This window comes from Schistocerca americana, chromosome 2, assembly GCF_021461395.2.
Source record: "Schistocerca americana isolate TAMUIC-IGC-003095 chromosome 2, iqSchAmer2.1, whole genome shotgun sequence".
NCBI classification, from domain to species: domain Eukaryota; kingdom Metazoa; phylum Arthropoda; class Insecta; order Orthoptera; family Acrididae; genus Schistocerca; species Schistocerca americana.
This window is the reverse complement of record NC_060120.1, coordinates 307965700-307987534: the sequence shown is the minus strand read 5'-3', so window position 1 is coordinate 307987534 and position 21835 is coordinate 307965700. Positions and strand designations below refer to the sequence as shown.

General features: G+C 40.2%; 1 protein-coding gene across 1 annotated transcript in view; it reads right to left on the bottom strand.

Moving 5' to 3' along the window:
* Positions 1 to 21835, bottom strand: part of LOC124596563 (kinesin-like protein unc-104) — a 334536-nt gene that overhangs the window by 79830 nt on the left and 232871 nt on the right. The window contains exons 19-21 of the mRNA XM_047135747.1: positions 20602 to 20780; positions 17676 to 17813; positions 1145 to 1282 (exon numbers count right to left, since the gene is read on the bottom strand). Coding sequence (XP_046991703.1) covers positions 1145 to 1282; positions 17676 to 17813; positions 20602 to 20780 — 455 coding nt within the window. The remainder of the gene's footprint in view (positions 1 to 1144; positions 1283 to 17675; positions 17814 to 20601; positions 20781 to 21835) is intronic.

Sequence of the window (21835 nt, the reverse complement as noted above, 5' to 3'; positions counted from 1 at the left end):
ACACAACAGACAATAGTTTTAGCTATCTAATTCCATTTGCAGAAGGTATGATTGTATACATGAGATCAAATTCTTATGAAATGTGGCATAACTAGATGTTCAACATTTTGTGTAAAGATGAGTAACTCACCCACCACATACACATATGTAACGTAATGAGCTTAAATACATGAAAATATTCAATATCATTTGAACACACGATTAGCGATCAGACATTGGACTTTGTCAAACTGAGTGATTCAAGATGGCACAATAAAATAAATCTAGCTATGGGAAAGGCAGAAGCTAGAGAGATTAATTTGAAGAAAGTTTAATTCACCCACTGCGGAGATTTCTTGCGAAAACCTGACAAAATAGTTCCTAATCAATCATTAACTTGAACTCTTAACAAGTCATTGTTATTTATTAGACACAGACTGCAGCATCATGGTGCTTAAAACAGATTAAGTCACTAAAAACAGCGAACAAACAGGTTCTTAAACAAAACAATAAAATTACTTGAGATGTTTGCAACAATAAGACAACACACAGCAATATTATAACCATATCACTGAGACAAAGAAAAGGAGTGAAAAAGTAAAAGTGAACAAAGTCTGAGTAGTACATACGATTCACACCACAATCATTTCTGTCTTGTACGCAATTGGTAACAGTTTTAGCTAAAGAACTGGATCAGTTCTTATGCTGCATCTGTGAAGAAAATTAATGAGGGTTCACAGAAGTTTTGTGCGTAATAACACAACATGCTCTAGTAGAAGTAAGTACACGAATCACTGTTTTCTGATCCTAAATGTAACTTTCATTTTTGTTATGCCCAAGCTAGCATTTTATAAGCTTTATCAGCCTCATACTGCTCACTGTAAATGACCGTTTTTCTGAAAGATAATACCCATCATAGTACAGTCTGTCAATATTGTCATCCTCCTTCCCCTCCCCCTCCAACCATCTAAGCTCTGTTAGAAACAAGTCACAACTCCATTAATTATGATCGACTATCTTTAGCTACTCAGTCACTGTGGATGTGAAGAGGAGGAAAAATCATTCTCATTTTTACTGACTTAACCTTTTAATACACAATTTCATTGTTTAACTAATGTACTTCTTTTATTTAATAACAAAAGAAACTTACTGAACATGTGCTTACCTGCCAACCATTCGGAACCATGGAAATCTGTCATAAAAGGGATCACCACCTGTCAAGGATTCAATATTGTAATCAGGGGATGTTGGTGACAGCTCTGCTTCATTGTGATACATCTCCCTCATAAGTTCAAGACGCTGTCTGTAGACATAAAAAATGAATTAGTTTGCACCTCATACAGATGGATTTTGTGCTATGCACACCAACTTTCAAATTACCCATACCTAAACTATTTACAAAACAGTTAGGTTTTGTTCATGGTATTATTTCAAAGAAATTTGGATTTTTAACTATATCTGCTGAATTCGTAGTGAATATTTATGAGGCATTCTAACATTTTAGATTAAAGAAACCAACATCTTGTCTGAGAATTAAATCTTTTAATCAGAACAGAGTATGTTGTATGATAACTGTATGTTGCAAGTTAAAACTGTGTGCCAGACTGTGATTCACAATAATTCTCAACAACTAATCTGAGGCTGTGGACAATCTAAAGTTCCTGTTACATGATTTCACATGAAAGTGTTGGTCTCATAACACCATGGGAGAACGTCTGAAGAGTTTGGATGGAAAGAAAGGAGCTCATGACACACTGAAGATTTTAGCTTGGCCATGAGGCCTGTTTGAATCACATAATTTGTAGTGCACTGTCCATGAAAGGCAACAATCTGAGTTAAAATCTTGGTGTGAGCCATAGTTTTTAACTTGTTACATACATTTATTTCATCTGTTCCAAAAGATTTTTTTTTTTTACTTTTCAAATTATCTAGCTTCTGGGTTATGGCACAGAAAGGCTAGAAAATAGGACAATAAAAAGCAACCTGAGTGGTGAAAATGTAAGGGTTTGTGAAACACAGCCAAAATGAAAGCATTTCAAGTATAACTTTTATCACATTTTCCATTTTATAACGAGATATGTTAGTGACCTATAAACGGTTATGTCTTCTTAAATAAACTGGTAAATTTCATTTATCATGGATAAATGTTGTAAATTCAGAATATGACAGTCAAGTATGCTAGTTAGAACCGTGAGACAAGAGGAGCACCATCCAGCAGTAGCTGCAACAATCAACCGCAACATGACTGCCGAATTAATAACAGGAAACCTTTAGTTTCCCGAACTTTCTAAATATTAGACTTTTCACCTTTCTTAATCTACATTCTGAAATGACCTTACTTCTCTTAGCTGCGTTTTCTGCTGGTCCTGCTACATTTTAATTCCACAGTCAAACTTGAAGACCTTCTAAACTGAAGGACTTTACAAGGCCACAGAAAATGTTCACATAATTTTTTTCTTTTTAATTCTAGTATTGAAAGTATTAAAAATGGCCTTCTTTTTAGAGGAATATCTTAGAAGTCAAACAATTAAGTGGTTAACACATTACTGTCAGAACAGTGAGCCTATAAGGTATACTACTTCCTCTATAATAACTGAGAAGAATGTAAGGATTTATACAGGGACGTTCTTCTCCTCTCTTATGAATGGGTAGAATTATTACAGTTATTTTATTTTAATAATACTTCAGACTGTCTTTCTATTTGGTATTTATATTGTATGCATATTGTCTTCCATTTGGTATTTGTATTTTGCAGTACATTAGTTATTTATGAGAGCATTCTGAAAAGTAAGGCCTCTGAATTTTTTATGTGAAAACTATTAGCTTTTTAGATGAAACAAACTTTATTAATATTCTACACCTTTGTTCTTCATGTCTACATATTTTATTTCTCAACATAGTCAGCCTGACAATGAACACATTTCCCCACCTCTGCTTGTACTGCTTCATCATTATCAAAGTCAAGTCCTAGAAAGTGTTCTTTAAGTATTGGAAACAGATGAATGAACAATGACAGTGACCCCACGGCGTTAGACCATTGCAGATGTCGCAGCACTTGTGTGGTCTGGTGTTGTCTTGCTGAAGGGAAGGGTACTCTTCAAATTCCGGCTTTCAGTTCTCTGATGGATTACAGCACACTGTTTCTCTTGTACCATCATAGTTACATTTACACCACCATGTTACATGTTACAATTTTGAGCCCTCTAGAGGCAGATGGTTGTAACTTGCATCAGTTAAGCATAGAAGTCAACCAATAGGCATCACATGTAATACCTCAACCGATATTGAAAACAGCATAAAAAATTTGGAGGCATTACTTTCCACCACACTGTTATATTTATTTATCAGGACCATGTGAGTGAAATGCTACTTGGTCATGGAATGAGTTAGTATGAAATTTATCAAGTAGAAAATTTACAAACAAAGAACTGGACTATAAATAAAACATGACAAATAGGGAGTATATGAATAAATAACACATCACAGAGAAAAATTGTGAACTATTGTGAGGAATTCACATGCAGAATGGGAGTGTACCACTCGGAAAACTTTCAATTTGAATTTTAACACTTGTGGTTCACCAATTAACTTTTTCAGTTTTGCTGCAAGCCTATTGGAAATAAATCCTGCTGTGTAGTGTGCACTTTTCTGTACAATGCTTAAAGAAGTGTTAAAAATGGCTCTGAGCACTATGGGACTTAAACAACTGTGGTCATCAGTCCCCTAGAACTTAGAACTACTTAAACCTAACTAACCTAAGGACATCACACACATCCATGCCCAAGGCAGGATTCGAACCTGCAACCGTAGCAGTCGCGCGGTTCCGGACTGAGCGCCTAGAACCACGAGACCACCGCGGCCGGCAAAAGAAGTGTTAGCCAAGTGTATAATGCTGTTTCATCCAGTGTTCACAAAACAAATGTTGCAGTTGTTTCCAAATGAATCAGTACTGTCAATGACAAATCCCACGATGGAATCACGATGGAATATACGTACAGAAGGAGTACAGTTGGAATTCTAAGATACCTGAACAGCAATCTACACAAAGTTCACAAACTGACAGCGGGCTAAGAATATTCTCAATGAGTGCACAGAGTTGTTCCATAATATAACACCATGTCATAAATAGAGCATTTTCTATTGCTGTGTAGTGGCGCTACCATTATATTGGCATATCTGTGAGAATATATGGAGGAGTATTGAAGCAGCCACTTCTAACCGGTGGGCGTAGGGTGTTACGATTTCGATTATAGCGGCCGCGCTGTTGAATTATTGCAAGATGAGCCAAGCTTGCTTCATGATACTTGCCAGTGTAGTATAAGCAAAGAAATTCCTCCACCAGTGTGTTTCTGGGAAAATGACTAGAAGTAGTGCATTTGCATAACACGTGCACTGCTATCTTGTATAAATAGCTGTCATTTTTGTAGCAGTTTCATTTGCAACCCAGCAGATCTACCAGGATGTGGGGGCTATGCCAGGTGAGAGGACCACATGGAGCCTCCAGCAGTAGTCACAAGTCTCTGGCACAGTACCAGCTTTCAGCACTGCATCCGGCCTCCAAACCTAGTGCCACAGTGCAGTGGACCTCCAGGCTCACTCCATCAGCAGCCAGACCCCTGTCCAGGGGGCAGCAGGTCACATCCCCAGTGCAACAGCTATCTTCTGCCACTGTGGTAGACACGCCTCCATGCTACATAGCAATGGCCGCCATGATGGAGTCATCCACCATAGAGATGGCTACAACACCAAGATTGTCAACCATCTTTGTGCACTGCTCATGCCAGGTGTCTGCAGCACAGCTCACGCAGTGGGGCTCCATGCCAGGTGTTGAGCACAGGTGTCAGCAAAAGCTGGATGCATGCATGAAGTGGGGGCACAGTCACTAGTCCATACCGATGCAGCACTAATGTACGAGCAAACAATGAAGTATTAATTTTCATAGTCAAACAATGGAAAATCCAGGATGGATTCATAATTTTGACAGTCACATCTTTCTGAGCCTCCAACGGCCCACTAGCCCTCCTTAATCTTCTGCTGCCTACTATCCTAACATCATAGGCACCCCTCCAATGATGGTGTTCGCTGTATTTGGCAGCAGAAGTGATGGCACTATCTTCAGCAGGTAGCAGATGGTTCATCATCCATGCAGCATGACATCCTGACCATGACCTGCTGTGTCAATCAACACAGTGTAGTTTGTGAGAGAACTGTTAACTGTTTTTGCTGTGTATGACAGGCATGGGATCTACGAAGGGTTGTTACCAAGGCTTGAGGCTTACTTTATTTAGGTGAGAGGAACCAGCTGATCTGTTGGAATGTTGGGGTAGCTACTAGGAGCATGGAGCCTGTTAGATATTCTCGGAGTAACCTGCTTGGGCACTGTGCGCCGAGTCAGTAACTGTAACTTGTTTTATTTGCCATCATTACAAGCATATTGGGAGGCAACTTAGGAAATCTAGACAGTCGATAAAGTGGGATAAAATGTAATTTGTTGCTTATTTTTTCAGTTTTTGAGTTGTTGCATATTTATATTGTGTATTGTGTGTGAATGAGGGGTAAAGGTGTTGCAATGGAAGAGTCATAAATGTGGGGTGTTTTGGAGCCACAGGCAGTACATTTGTTGGGGCAAATTGCAGTTAAGAATGAACAAACAGAATTGCACCAGACACCAGATCATGAGGTAGATCCAACTGCCACTAGTCTAATTATTCCCTTTCTTTGAAGGTAATCTGAGGGTATGGGATGATTTGTGGAGGACCCCACAATATTGGTGGGTATGGATGGTTGGTCAGTTAGTCAGTTATGGTTGGCAGTTATGGTGGTAAATGTAAGTCTAGTGAGAGTGACAAAAACCTTTGTGATTTGAGCAAAAACATTGAGGAATGAGCAGACATTCAAACAGTTGAAGTGGGGGCTCCTGCAGAGGTACAAGAAGCAGGACATGCAAGGTTTTTTCGCAAACAATTGGGCATTGTTATGAAAAGGCATGGGGAAGCCATAGAGGACTTTTCTGACCCAATAAGGAAGGTGAATATACATACATATGAGTTGGGGGGGAATGACGAGGCAAATAATATTTTGTGCAGGAAGCCACGCAAAGGGCACTTCTGAGAGGCTTACCACTGACACCACATATACGTAATTAAAGAGAGATGGCCAGTGCTCTCTTCAGTCCATATGCACACCAGGCTTGAACTCTTGTGGGAATTGGCAAAATGCTGCGAGTAACAAGGATAATGGGCAAGGGGCATTACATTATTTGTGTGTGGATAAGTTGAGAATTTGGGTCTGATGGGAGGCATGCTTGGGTAGTCCGTGCAGTTGCAATGACCACTGTGTCCAGATGGCATAGTTGTCAAAGTATCTGCCTAGTAAGCAGAAGATCCACGTTCAAATCCTGGTCTGGCACAACTTTTCAACTTTCTTCATTGATTTGAATCAATGCCCACTCATAGGCCATATCTGTAATTCATTTACACCTTAATTCATAATGGCTGCTAGATCAAAATGGCGTCTCTTCTTTCAGACGTGTCTGAGAGAACTGTCAGCACATATAAATACTACAGGAAGTTTGTAAGGTGGTTCCCCAATATAGTGCGACCACTCACAAAGCTGTTGAAAAAAGGTGCAAAATTTTTGGGGCAAAGAAGTGTCAGAGTGTGTTTGAAGAGTTGAAAAAAGTTTTAATGTCAAGTCCAGTATTGATTTTTCCAGATTGAGTTTATACTATCTTGTGATGCATGCTTTGCCGTGTGTCCCAAATCAAGAGGTCAATGGTAAGGAACATCATGTGGCTTTCAGCACTGAGATAACTTAATAGAGCACAGGAAAGCTATTCAGCCACCAAGAAAGAGATGTTTAGCCTCATATATGGAGTCACATATTTTGGATGTTACCATTACAAGAAAAATTTAAAGTAGAGACCAACCATGCCACTCTGAAATGGTAATTAGAGTAGAAAGACCTGTCCATCAGACTACCAAGATTGACGTTGTTAAGAATCAGTGGGTTTGGCTATGAAGTGATGCACAAGCCAGAAAAAACCATGGAAATGTAGGTGCTGCGAACAGAAACATAACAATAGTACAGGTACTTTATCAAGGCACTGCTGAAAGGCAAGCAGCCCAAAATGCTGATAGGGACTGAAAACTGCACAAAATGCAGCTGCAGTTCAGCATGTGTGATGGTCTGTTGTCATAGGTAATTAGGTTAGGGTCGTGTGTAGTATCACCGGCTAAGCTGAAAGAGAAAGTCCTGAGAACGGCACATGATCATGTGTTGTCTGGCCATGGACAGTGCTGAGCAACAAACCAAAGACTGGCTGACAGATATTGATGGAAGAGAAGGAAGGGAGATGTAGATCAGTACATGAGGAATTGTGTGCAGTGTATGTAGCATGCGTACTTCGGTCATCAGTGAATACCATTACAGAGACTGCCAGAAGCATCAAAGCTCTTTGAAATGATTGATGTGGATGTGTTAGGAGTGTTTAACCAGATACCAGCAGGAAACTGTTTTGTGTTGACAATAATAGATCACTTTTCTCAGTATGTGGAGATGAATGCTATGCCAAATTACCAAGTAGTTACCGTCACACAACCAGCTTACCACATTACAAAGTAGGGCACTGGGTAATTTTGTTTGGTCCTTACATGCTGAAGGGTAAGACTAAGAAATTCGTAAAGAGGTACTGAAGACTTCACGACATGGTTGAGACTATGTCACCAGTCAACATTAGGCTGCAGTTGCTGACATGGCCAAGAATAGTACATGTTGGATGCCTGTGATCATTCTGTGGTGCTCTGGATGCAGTATGAAGAGTAGTAAGACAGAACCTGAGAAAGATGCAAAAAGGGATAGACATAAGAAGGTGGATGGACCTGCATGAAAGGCACCATATGCACTAAGGTCAAGGAAGTGATAGAGGTATTTTTACAGTGTTACTGATGAATATTTAAGGTATTACGTGTGAGGTGACAGGTATAAAATACTAAGAGTTGAGGAATGAATTTTTGTGTTAGACAAGGGGTTCTTCTGATTTTCTTTGTTTGTGGGTGCTCATGGGTGGCAGCAGCCTTCTGAGGGGCAGGGAGGATCGTGGTAGCCCCTGTCCTTGGGTTGCTATACAAGAGGGGTGAGGGTGGGGAGGTTGCTAGTCATGCCAGTGCTGAATGTCTTTGCCCAGAAAGGAGTGAGGCTGCTACGGAAATAGCACCTGGAGGAAGGAGTTCTTACTGCCAACATGGTAGTTATCAGCCACCATATCAAGTTTAGTTTTTAATGCATGGAAATGGGCTTCAACAGGTAGGCATAAGGAAGTTCATACAAGTGAGGACACGAGGTGTATTGTTGAGACTGGGTATAGCGCGCTGTCGACATCGAGGTCATTAGAGGCAGAGCACAAGCTCAGATTGTGTCAAGGATGTGGAAGGAAATTGGCCATGCCCTTTCAAAGGAACCATCCCAGCATTTGCCTGGATCAATTTAGGGAAATCACGGAAAACCTAAATCTGGATGGCCGGACATGGGTTCGAACTGTGGTCCTCCCGAATGTGAATTCAGTGGATCTCTCATGAGGGGGACAGACATGTGGTGATGACGGAGGAGGAACTGCAACATTGTTGGAGGGAGAAAGTGTCCAGCTCAATTGATTCAAACTGGCACAAATGCATACACTGTGCAGCTATTCATGGGCAGAAAGGAAGGACAGTGTTGTTCAAGGGACAGTGTGGAACCTAAACCTTATATTCAGCAAGTGGGGTGACAATGGATTTATTATGTATGTGATAATTTGGTACTGGTAGTGAGTTATTACGAGTGTGGAAGGCTCATAGAAGCAAGCTGGATGGATCTGAGGGGAAGTGGGTTGTTGATTAATGGGACAGCATGTGACACAACACGGCCAACCTTCAATCTACCAGCCATGGTTTTGAGAGTTAGCCAGCTGAAAGTAACACAGTCACAGTTTTCTAAGAGGTTCTCCCATAGCAGAATATAACCATCCTGAACAACACATTGAAACTGGACCTGATCCATCCCCTGAAACAATAAATAGTTGTCCAGAAGGGTGGATTTCAGGCAAACAGTTGATGCAGTATGTTGAGCAATTTAGGGGACAATGACGAGTACCACGATCTTGAGCATTGCAGTACCTAATGCCACAGTGGATCCAACCCTGCTGTGCAAGCCTACATCTGTCCAAGGCAGGGAGCCATCCATCAACCTGATGCATCAGTAGTACAGGTTCTGGTCGAATGGATCCTCAAAGCACAAAAGTGAGTGAATGTGAAATAATGAAGAGTCACTATTGATGACAAATGTTTTTCCTAGAGTTTGAGAGGTAGGAGGACACAGAATGAGTTAGGTATGTTTGCAAAGAGAATTGTGAAGGGCACAGGACTGGCACGATGTAGAAGTATAAAGGCACAATGTGACATGCATTCCAACTGAACAAATGGTCTTTTCAGTGGGGTAGGAATAAGCAACTGAGAAGTGTAAGAGGAAATCTAGTAAATAAGGTTTGTAAGGTCAAATGCTGTCTTCGAACCTGTGGGTTGGTTTACTATATACTCACAATACAAACTTGTACTGTACATGTGATATGCTGTTGTAGGTCAGTCTTAAGTGAGACCCAACAGCCCATGTCTTTCTGTGGAGAGGGGTAGTGTAATGCTGCAACCATTGTATGGGCAAATCTGTGAGAATATTGCAGCAGCTGCTCGTAGCCAGTGAGCACACACTGTTGTCATTTCGGCTATAGTAACCTAGCTGCTGAATTATTGTGTAATGGGCCAGGATTGCTTGGTGAAACCTGCCATATCAGTAGTAATGGACAGTTCTTGCAATACAGGCAACAGGATTTCTCCAGCAGCAGGATTCAGTACAGTATTTCTGAGAATGTGGGAAGAAGTGGCACAGTGGTGTTACAGGTGTTCTGTTGTCTTGTACAAACAGCTGTTATTTATGCAGCAGTTTCACTATCTACAACCTAGCAGTTTTACCAGGGATGGGGGCTACGATAGTTGAGGGGATGACATCGAGCCACCAGCAGCAGTCATGAGTTTGAGTCTCTGTAGCAGTACCGGCTTCAAGCACTAAGCCAGGTCTCTGGACTCAGTGCCACAGCACAGTGAGCTTTCTGGGCACACTCCAGCAGCACCAGGACTCCCGCGGGGCAGTGAGTATCATCCCATGCATGGTGGATGTCTTCTGCAACTGCGGTGGGCAGGCCTTCCACTACGCGCCAACAGCCGCCGTGATGTAGTCATCCACCACAGAAATGGCTACCGAAGCAAGGTTGCCTACTGTGTTCATGCGCCACTGACACCAGGTGTTTGTGGCATGACTCACACAATGGGGTCATGTGCCACTTGCTGAGAATGGGCATCACCAAAGCTGGATGTGCACATGTTGCAGCCAGCTGACTGGACAGTAGATGACATCTCACGGGCCACCTAACCATCTTTCCGTGGAATGGTTACTACCCCACGCAAACAAAATAGTGACACCCACATCTTTCTGGCCCTCCACCAGCCTGCTATTCCACCTCAACCCTCCACTGCCTGCCATCCTGTCATTGTAGCAACCCTTCCACCAACTGGGCTGGCTATAATTGTAAAATTGATTTCGGAAACTCCATGTTAAATGGTGTTTTCTTTTGCTGGTACAATGTGCTTTAGTTGTAGATACTACAATTTTTTCTTCTCTTTTCATCAGACACTTTCTTACATTAAGGAAAACTAGAATAACATTTAAACTATCATCTACAGCAGGCTGTTCCAACCGAGCTCCAGGGAGCCGGAGCGCTCCGGAGCGCTCACTGCGGCAGCTCGGAGCCCACGTGGAGGGGAAAAGCGAACTCACTGCCCCCTGGCAGCATGCAGCCGCAACAATCCGTGTTTGATGGCAGCTATGACTAGGGGCGGGAGCCCTGTACCTCTATTGGAGAATGATACCTTTCTATTCATTCAGAGGGATGGTCGTTCACAGTGTCTTGTATGTCATAAAGTATTTAATTCTGGAAAGAGCTACAAGATACCATGACATTATACACGTCTTCATGCAGCGCACAGGTAGAAGGCGTTGCACGCGGAGAACTGTTAGCCAGGCTTAAGAACGACATACCAGGAGACGTAAGTTTAAAAACGGTTTCGTAATACGGAGGGTATCGAAACATGCAACATAGTTCGTGTTCTGTAATGCGTTTGTAATTTTCAGGTGAATGAGAGTGGAGAAAACACTACTGAATCTGCAATTTGAGCAAGCTACAGGGTCGCTCACACCATTGGGATGAGTGGCAAGCCGTTTTCGGTGGGACCACTCGTAAAATTGTGCACGGCAGCAGTTGCAGACTGTTTGCTTCCAAGGGAGGTGCAGTCAATTGAAGGGGTTTGCCTGTCGAAGCAAACAATGTCTCGTCGAATCCTGAACATGGCAGTGGATTTAGAGACACAGCTCAGGAAAAAGGTGGAGAGCTTCGTTGCATTTTCACCAGCACCTGACAAAAGCACCGACATATCGGACTTTGCTCAGCTTGCAATCTTTGTGCGTGGTGTTGACATGGAGCTGCAAGTAACTGAAGAACTCTTGGATGTGGTACCATTCGATTACACTGCAACAGGATGTGACATTTTTTAAGCTGTTTGTGAATCAGTGGACAATATGAATTTGCAGTGGGATAAGCTCCATTCTGTAGCGACAGACGGTGCACCACAAATGATCGGGCGTTACCAGGGTTTTGCTTCTCGTTTGAAAAATAAACTCAGGGGCGAATTCAGGAAAGACATTTTGACTCTTCATTGTTTTATTCACCAAGAGGCACTGTGTGCTGAAACAGTAGAGCTAGGTAGCGTAATGAACGATATCGTGAAGTGTGTGAATTTTTTGCGGCGTCACGGTATGAATCATCGCCAATTCAAAGGATTCCTGAAAGATATGGAAGCGGAGTATGGGGATATACCTTAGGACAGTACAGTTCATTGGCTGAGTCTGGGAAAAGTTCTTGATGTTTTCTTTGCCATTCGTGAGCAAATATCCCTTTTTCTCGAAATGAAAGGGGAAGAAATGTGTTGTCCGAAAGATATAAAATGGATATCGAACCTGGCGTTCCTAGCTGACATAACTATGCATCTGAATAATATAAATCTGTCATTGTAGGGCAAAGGGCAGCTAACTGCTGACATGCACGACCAGATCAAGCGTTCATGGAAAAGTTACGTTTATTTGAGAGGCAGATGAGTAATGGACATTTAACATTCTTCAATCGTCTTGCTTCTTTAAAAACACCTGAGGGTACTACTTTCGGCGATTACCAAGCAAAGTTAAAGCAGCTCATTGCGTCGTTTCATCACGATTCCGAGACCTCACTAGTTTGGAAATGGAACTTCAGGTGTTCAGCGCTCCTTTTTCAGTTTCCCCTGATGACTTGTGATCGTCACTTCAGTTTGAGATTATTGATTTGCCAAATTCAACTTTGTTGAAAGAGAGGTACTGCAATATGATGGTATCATTCATTACAACAAAAAAAATTTCCCAAGCTTCACAACAATGCTGCTCAGATCATGTGCGTGTTTGGATCTACGTGTTGTTGTGAGCAGCTTTTCTCAGCAATGAAAAGAGTAAAAAGTAAGGAACGATCATTTTTTCGGGATGCAACGATGAAGGCCATCCTCCGCATTAATGCTGAACACTTTGACGACTGATATTTCCGATCTTGTAATGAAAAGAAAATTTCAAGCGACAGAGGCCCAATAAATTTAGTATGCAATTTCTTGTACAATAGTTGTTTCTTGTTTATTTTCTAAACATCATATTTCCTGGTGTAGCATGTCACCACGTCTTAGCAGCTAAGAGTATGAGGTTGTCGATCTTGTAAGACACAGCTGGCACATCAAAATGCTTGCCTTGCCGCCTGCCTCAGCCAGCCGTGCCACGTGCCTGCACACTTGAATGGTCACAGCGAGCGACACGGCTCCCTGGAGCAGGGAGTGCTCCGCGGCTCACAACGGAGCCGACGAGCTGGAACAGCCTGATCTACAGTATCTCTGAATTAACTTTTTTCCTTTGCTCTTCTTGTAAAATGTCAACTGAACTTTTGTTTATAATTTTAAATCTTTACTTCAGATTAAAATGTATCAGAACCTGAACCTCCACCTTGCCTCCATATGAAATTCCCAACCATCTGATCAGTCTTCACAAGTCTATATCTGCAAGCACTTCCCTCCTGATTCTCTCACCTGTACAGAGGCGCTAATGCATATATTATAAGATTAGATCTGGTTCATTTCAGAACACACTCCTCTGGACAGTGAATTTGGATTTATTCAACTCATAAGACACATATGCTAATCATTTAATTGCAGTATAGGAATACATCAAAATATGGTTGATGCAATTTCACTGATACAAAGCTATAGTTAAAATGGAAAATCCAGGATGGAATGTAACAATATTATGAAAAGGATAATTGCTATTCAACATACAGTGGCTGATGCTGAGTCACAGATAGGCACCACTAAAAGACTGTCAGAAAGTGAAGAAAGTGAGCTTTTGGCCAACAAGGCCTTCATTGCAAATAGATAAAACACACACACACACACACACACACACACACACACACACACCACAGTATCTGACTGTAAGGACCAGACTGCGAGCAGAAGTGCATGGTGGGAGAAGCAACCAGGTGGTGTGGATAAGGAGGAGGCTGGGTCAGGGAGGGGGAGGGATAGCAGGGTATGGGTGGTGGATGGTAAAACACTGCTTGTGGGAGCCTACAGGGATGAGGTGAAGACAGGGTAGGGCAGTTAGGTGCATTCAGGAGGTTAGACTGAGGGTGGGAGGGAGGAATGGGGGGCAGCAGGAAAGGAGAGAAGTAAAAAGACTGTGGGCGTTGGTGGAATAGACGATAGTGTAGTGCTGAAATGGGAACAGGAAAGGGGGTGGATGGGTAAGGGCAAAACTAACAAAGATTGAGACCAGGAGGTTAACGGCAATGTAGGCTATATTGCAGGGTGAGTTCCTACTTGTGCAGTTCAGAAAAGCTGATTTTGGTGGGGAGAATCCAAATGTCACAGGCTGTGAACCTGTCATTGAAATGAACATTGTGTTGGGCAGCGTGCTCAGCAGTGGGGGGGTCCAGCTGTTTCTTGGCCACAGTACATTGGAGGTCATTCATGTGAACAGACAGTTTGTTGGTTGTCATGCCCATACAGAATGGAGCAGAGTGGCTGCAGCTTAGCTCGTAGATCACAGGACTGTTTTCACAGGTATCCCTGCCTTTGATGGGATGGGTGATGTCTGTGACCGGACTGGAGTCTGTGGTGGTGGGAGGATGTATGGGACAGGTCTTGCATCTGGGTCTATTACAGAGATACGAGCCATCAGGCAAGGGATTGAGAGCAAGGGTTGTGTATCGATGGATGAGGATATTGTGTAAGTTCAATGGATAGTGGGGAGGATGATTATGGTCCGTGAAGGCCTCAGTGAGACCCAGTTTTGTACGAAAACAAATCTCCCATGCCGTATCTCTCCAGTCACCCACCACTTCCCGAAGTCCCACTGTTCAGCAACAGAGGAGCATTCTTCTTCTGACTCAGTACCAGTACCACCCAGGACTTGAGCAACTGAATTATATTCTACGCCAGGGTTTCGACTACCTCTCGCTATGCCCTAAAATGAGGAACATCCGACCCATGATCTTTCCCACCCCTCCCACAGTGGTATTCTGCTACCCACTGAATCTATACAATATCCTCGTCCATCCCTACACAACCTCTGCTCCCAACTCCTTGCCTCATGGCTCGTATTCCTGTAGTAGACCTAGACGCAAGACCTGTCACACATCCTCCCAGCACCACATTCTCCAGTCCAGTCACAAGCATCACCTATCCCACAAAATGCAGGGCTACCGGTGAAACCAGATATGTGACCTACAAGCTAAGATGCAACCACTGTGCTTTGTTCTGCCACCCCCCCCCCCCCCCCACCACCACCGTTGGGCATGTCAATGAATAAGCTGTCTGTCTGCATGAATGGCCACCGTCATACTGTGGCCAAGAAACAGCTGGACCACCCTATTGCTGAGCATGCTGCCCAACACATTGTTCTTTATTTCAATGACAGCTTCACAGCCTGTGCCATCTAGATTCTCCCCACCAACACCAGCGTTTCTGAACTGCACACTTGGGAACTCTTCCTGCAATATATCCTACATTCCCGTAAACCTCCTGGCCTCAATCTTTGTTAGTCTTGTCCTTACCCATCCAGCCACCTTCCTGTTCCCATTCTGGCACTATGTAGCCCTATATTCCACCAACGCAAACGCATCCACAATATTTTTACTTCTCTCCTTTTCTGCTCCCCCCACCTTGTCCCTGTAAGCTTCCACAAGTAGCACTTTACTGTCCCCCACTCCTACCCTGCTATCCCTCCCCCCTCCCTGCCCCAGCCTCCTCCTTACCCCCACCACCCAGTTGCTTCTCCCACCATGCACTGCTGCTCACAGTCTGGCCCCTGCAGCCAAAGACTGTGGTTGTGCGTGTGAATTGCATCAATTGCATGTGTGCGTGTGAGGTGTATGTGTTTTTTGTCTGTTTGCAACTAAGGCCTTGTTGGCCGAAAGCTCACATTCTGACAGTCTTTTAGTTGTGCCTATCTGCAACTCAGCATCTCCGCTATATGGTGAGTAGCAGCTATCCTTTTCCTAATATTGTTGTAAAGCTACAGTTAATACGCTGGAGTTGTATTTAAACATTAATGAAACTTTTTTTGTGAAAAGATACCTTTACATATTCACATAATAAGACAATTTATAAACTACATCCTGCTCAAATCAAACAATGGAAAGTCCAGGATGCTCAAATATTCAGTTCATCATTCATGAAATCTTCAGAACGTACAGCTTTCTTTTCAGTGAATCTTAGTTCATACCCAAAATTTCTTGGCTTTTAATTTGTTATAAATTTTCATTCTCATGTACTGGGAGTCTGAGCAAGTTTAAATGATGAACAGGGAACACACTTTTTTTTTTATTTCTTGTATTATAAGCGTGAACAAGCAGTTCTGCTTGTATAATTCTAAAGTGGTATGCAAACAAATGATAATTGAATAGATATATACGGAGGGTACTGTTAATAATTTCAGATTTTTAAACAATGAGCAACATGATTTCCTTGGACGCACAACACGCATCTAATAATTCTTTTCTGTAAAGTCAGTTGCTTGAATTTCACCAAAAAACAATACCATACCTTATAACTGACTGGAAATAGCAATGGTATGCAATTTTCCTTTTGTCTATGTCATTGGCATTTACCAATATTTTCATTGCAAATGCAAAGCTATATAATTTGTTTACTAGATATCCCACATGTTTGTTCCAATTTAAATTCTTGTCTAGATTTAATGCTAAAAAATTCACAGAATCCACTTCTTCTAGATTTTGATTTTTGTGGTTTATTTTAATTTCCTGGCTTGTTGACTGTTTTGATTTGAGCTGGATCACATGGGTTTTTGGGACGTTCAGGGTTAATCCACTGAGATGAAGCCATGTTTGTAAATGACCTATTGTATTGATGATGCACACAGGGATAGTTTCTGGCTCACAATCCTCTATTAATACAGATGTGTCATCTGCAAATAAAACTGATGGGGCAGTTATACTGATTGACAGATCATTAATGTAGAATTGAAACAATACAGGTTCTAAGATAGAACCTTGAGAGACACCTTGTGTTACTGTCTTCTATTTGAAAGAATAATTTGCAGTGCAGAGACAACCACTCTTTATTTCATTCTGCATTTATGAATTTCTTTCTTTTTATTTGCTAAATTTATTTACATTTTGTCAGTACTTCTCATACTGATTTGCTTGTTACACAGACTACGTAAGAACATGAGCTCAGCTGTAGCTGTAGGAATATCTACTGAATGCTTTAAATAGCAACCAAATAACCCAAAAAATTAACCTGGGCCCATGTCCCCTTTAAACCATTTTTCTGTGTTGCTTGTGGCACACATCTGAAACATCAGTAATAAATTTTCTATATAGAAACTTATTTTCATAGATCTTTATATACAAATGACCCTTAAAGTTTATTAGATGATAAACTTACGCAAAATTTTGTCAGAAACGCTGATAAATACAGAATTTATCTTACAAATATGCTTGGTGATTCATAAAAGCATTTATTTGCTGCAAGTTCATGCTAGTCAGGACAACAAAGCATGCAAACTCACAACGCCCATTGCCTATCTGAACAGTGTGGATTCTTTATTTGCAAACATTTCATTATTCAGTTTAAGAACAAACACAAGCAAATGTTCTTCACAGCAAACACACTGAGATTTTGAGAAGAAGACTTTAAATATTAACACAATAAAAAAGTTCAGCAAACATTAAATATGATGAAGACAAAAGCAGTGATTTACACCAGTGAAAATTCACAAAAAGCTCTGTCTAATGTTGTCCTTGGATGAGGCAGAACTAAGTAACAGATAAGATGAAGAAGAAGAAGTAAAGAAGGAGGAGGAGAAGAACATATTTTACAGAAGGAAAGCATGTATGTGCATATCCAAATATAAAACACCAGCTTCAGTGCACACAAAATGCCATGCCAGGAGCTCAGGGTCAGTGGGCGAAGAGCACATTAAGATCAGCTCACAGGTACATTTATGCTGTAAAGGAGTACACCAACCTCGAAGGCAAAAGATTTGCAAGTGAGAACTTCTGATTAGGACACACAGTGAGACATTGGAAAAAGTCATCCTTCACATCCGGTGTCTCCGGGCTAATATCTTCATTGTAAATATGACGCATGAGTTCCAAGCGATGTCTACAATACAGGAAATGATGCTGTTAATCACAAAAAGTGTAAAATGCACACTGAATAGAAGAACACCTGTACTGCAGACAGAAGTAACACATAAAATTAAATGCATGGTTTAAATGATGATCAACTATGCAGTATCTTTTGCCTTGGAAGTTACTTTTCCTTTTAAAAGCCAAAAAATCACCTCACTTGTAATTTCTGCCACAATAATATTTGACTACATAATCAATCAATTTCTGCCTCTAACAGTTACATCACTATTATTTTACAACATTATTTTCCATTGTTAATTCCCTCATGCAATTAAATAATTCTATCATTTTTTGGTTTTGAAATCATTTTGTAGGAATTACATTGATTGTATATTTAAAAATGTCAACATGAATTTCATACATAATACACAAAATCAGAACACAGTCACAACAAATAAGACATGGAAGAAATGAAAATCTATACAATACGACAGGTAATACCAGAAGAAAGAAAAAAAAAACAGCACCCCAATATCTACTGTTTGCAATAGACACAATAGCATGAAGAGCATTCAGTTGAATTCCTCTCTCTAATTTATGAGTATCCATTTTCCATTGGATTTATCTTCCATGATAAAAGCATCTGATTTACTTTGCTTCCCTTTCATTCTGTAATCCAGTGCTTGTTCTCCTTTGTTGCAGTTTATCAGGTCGAGTTTCTCCTTTCACCATTTGTACATTCTCTTTCGCTGCTTTTTCTTTTCTCTTCTTTGTGCCCCTCTTGTTAGTGCAGTCCACCTGCATACCATGTACCCTCCCGAGACACATTGTTCAAAAGCTTACAAAGTATCATCCTTTTTGTGTACCTCTCTGGTGCTCATTACCTCTAAAATATATCAATCACTATATGCACAAAGAAAGAAAAGCTTTCTAAGACAATGATTTGCAATTAATGGGCTTTATTTTTTATATACATAGCAAATATTTTACTTTAGTTTTTCTTTTCCATCACATGTATTATATTCTTGTGCTTGTAACAACTATTAACTAATGCATTTGAGAAACAAATTATCTACTCATCACTGAATCTGTGTGGAGAATATTTCTCTTTCCTTATATCATCCTATGTGTTCCATGTAGGATTTTCCATTAAGGATAGAGGATGGGAAAAATAATACAAACTCATTAAAAAAAGATCAAATATCCTGGGGTATCAGTGTATATAAAACCTGAATTATATTTAACAGGAAGTCTTCCCATGAAGAAACTGTTCTTGTGGTATGCTGGAAGACAGTAATGGGCTTTTGATTATTTTATCAAAATAAACCACAAATTTTTTGATAAGATTAAAATCTGGCTATTATGGAGACCAGGGAAAACATGTTATTTAATCCTTACACTTCTCAAACAAAACTTTTACACTTCTAGCCATGTGATTTGAATGCATCATTACCTTGAAAGTTGAAATCTGCTGCTGGGAGTAATGCTTGAGCAACTGAATGAACACTGTGAACTAAAATGGTTTCACAGATCTTAAAAGTTACCATTATTTTCTGTGAATACCAGGGCATGAGCACCCAAACCATCATACAAGTGGAACTTTTCCAAGTGTTTTTGCTCTTCCTTGATGAAAGAATCTTTGATTTTGAAAGGTAGCTTTTGTGTCTCTCTCTCTCTATCATGCTAACACTTGGTAAGTGGAAGTGTTTTCTACATTTGTTTCATAAACATTTGTTTCATAAACAAATTATCTACTCATCACTGAATCTGTGTGGAGAATATTTCTCTTTCCTTATATCATCCTATGTGTTCCATGTAGGATTTTCCATTAAGGATAGAGGATGGGAAAAATAATACAAACTCATTAAAAAAAGATCAAATATCCTGGGGTATCAGTGTATATAAAACCTGAATTATATTTAACAGGAAGTCTTCCCATGAAGAAACTGTTCTTGTGGTATGCTGGAAGACAGTAATGGGCTTTTGATTATTTTATCAAAATAAACCACAAATTTTTTGATAAGATTAAAATCTGGCTATTATGGAGACCAGGGAAAACATGTTATTTAATCCTTACACTTCTCAAACAAAACTTTTACACTTCTAGCCATGTGATTTGAATGCATCATTACCTTGAAAGTTGAAATCTGCTGCTGGGAGTAATGCTTGAGCAACTGAATGAACACTGTGAACTAAAATGGTTTCACAGATCTTAAAAGTTACCATTATTTTCTGTGAATACCAGGGCATGAGCACCCAAACCATCATACAAGTGGAACTTTTCCAAGTGTTTTTGCTCTTCCTTGATGAAAGAATCTTTGATTTTGAAAGGTAGCTTTTGTGTCTCTCTCTCTCTATCATGCTAACACTTGGTAAGTGGAAGTGTTTTCTACATTTGTTTCATAAACTATGAAAAAAGGATTACTTTTTGGCAGTGCACTCAACATGCAGCACTCTTGGAAGTGCTAGCACAAACAAGTCATTGAAACATCAACATGGTATATTGTGATGGAGGCAATACTCAGTACTTATAGATACATACATGTTTAATAAGTTACCTTAGTAACATTTTTATTTTTTTTTGGTTGCCAATGTGTTCTGACTGAGTGAGCCTTTCATTTACTTCCCAGTCCTTAACTTGTCCATCTGCCTTTCATTACAAAACATAATATGGTAACAAAAGATTCACATTGAAGTTCATTTTTGTGCAATATTATTAACTCAACAGCTGGGTTATTGTTTTATCTTGTGCTAAATTTGGCACTGATATATAGAAACTTGATGCAACAAAGAACAGTGGACCAACAGTACAAATTTACCTCAGTTTCTCCAGTGTCCAGTAATGTGTTGCACCATTCTTGGTATCCTGTACTTCAACAGCAACAATCGTTCGTGGGTAAGGACGCTCATCGTCATCATCGTCATCAACAGCTGGTAACAGGTCAGCAGGGAGTGGAGAGTATAGAGTATCTGTCAAAAGTGTGAACTGGAATTGCACCTGCAACAAATTACTATTGATTAGGGTGTGCTGAAGTCACATTTTTTTGGGATCTGCAAATACTATTTCACAAAATAATATAAATAAAACTGCCAGTAGTTTCAAAAAATGTGTTTCATAAGTTATGTTTATGGACCAAAAAACTCCCTTGATGTTTTTCAAATATTAATGATATCCTTATTGTGTTTGGAAAGTAGTCAGTGAAACTTATTAGACAGATATAAAAAAGAAAATTTTAGTGCTCTAGAGGAAGAAGAAAATATGAGTAGCAAACATATGTTCATCCCAAGATTGGCTATAGTTGATGATAAAGTAGAAGAATGTCATCTTTAATGAGAAAATTACAAGAACATGTTTTAAATGTCTTCTGAATATTCACATTTTCAATACTGCTCAGTGAAGTTCTGGGATTACAGTCAACTGGTCATGCCAGAAGTCTTAATTTTACTACCAATTTTCCTTCTATTTTGCTATAGAGAAATCACAATATTTGCATGAAATAAAGGGGAATATAAACAATTGTGACTCCATTCAGAACTAATGTGACTCCTCCCTTATATGAGTCCAAAGTGTTATAATTAGTTAATTATCTGAGGGAAGAGTTCATCATGGGGAAGACTTTAAACTATGGCTAAAAAATTCATTGCACTACACTGTTGTTTACAGGCACCAGTTCTACAGAGATATTTGGAGCTCTACTTGTTTCCTCGTTTATACTTGTTTCATCCTTACTGAAAACAAAAATGAGAAATTTAACAGAATGTGTGGTAAAAAAAAGTAGAATCTTAGAAGACAAGGCGAGTAAAGAGACAACACTAAACTTTTATAAGATTATGGCAGTATCGTTAGGCATATATAACACTAAAATCATTGGCTCTCAGCCATTATTAGCAAAGAAAAAAATAAAATTCAGACCCAGAAACAGAGTTTATTTGATCAAATACAAACTGCTCAAATAACATTTTGCACCACCTGTGTTTGTGAACATATGAGGTCTTAAGATTTGAAAGGGTAAGATAATGAAGGGATAAGCCTTATGAAACTTTAATAAAAGT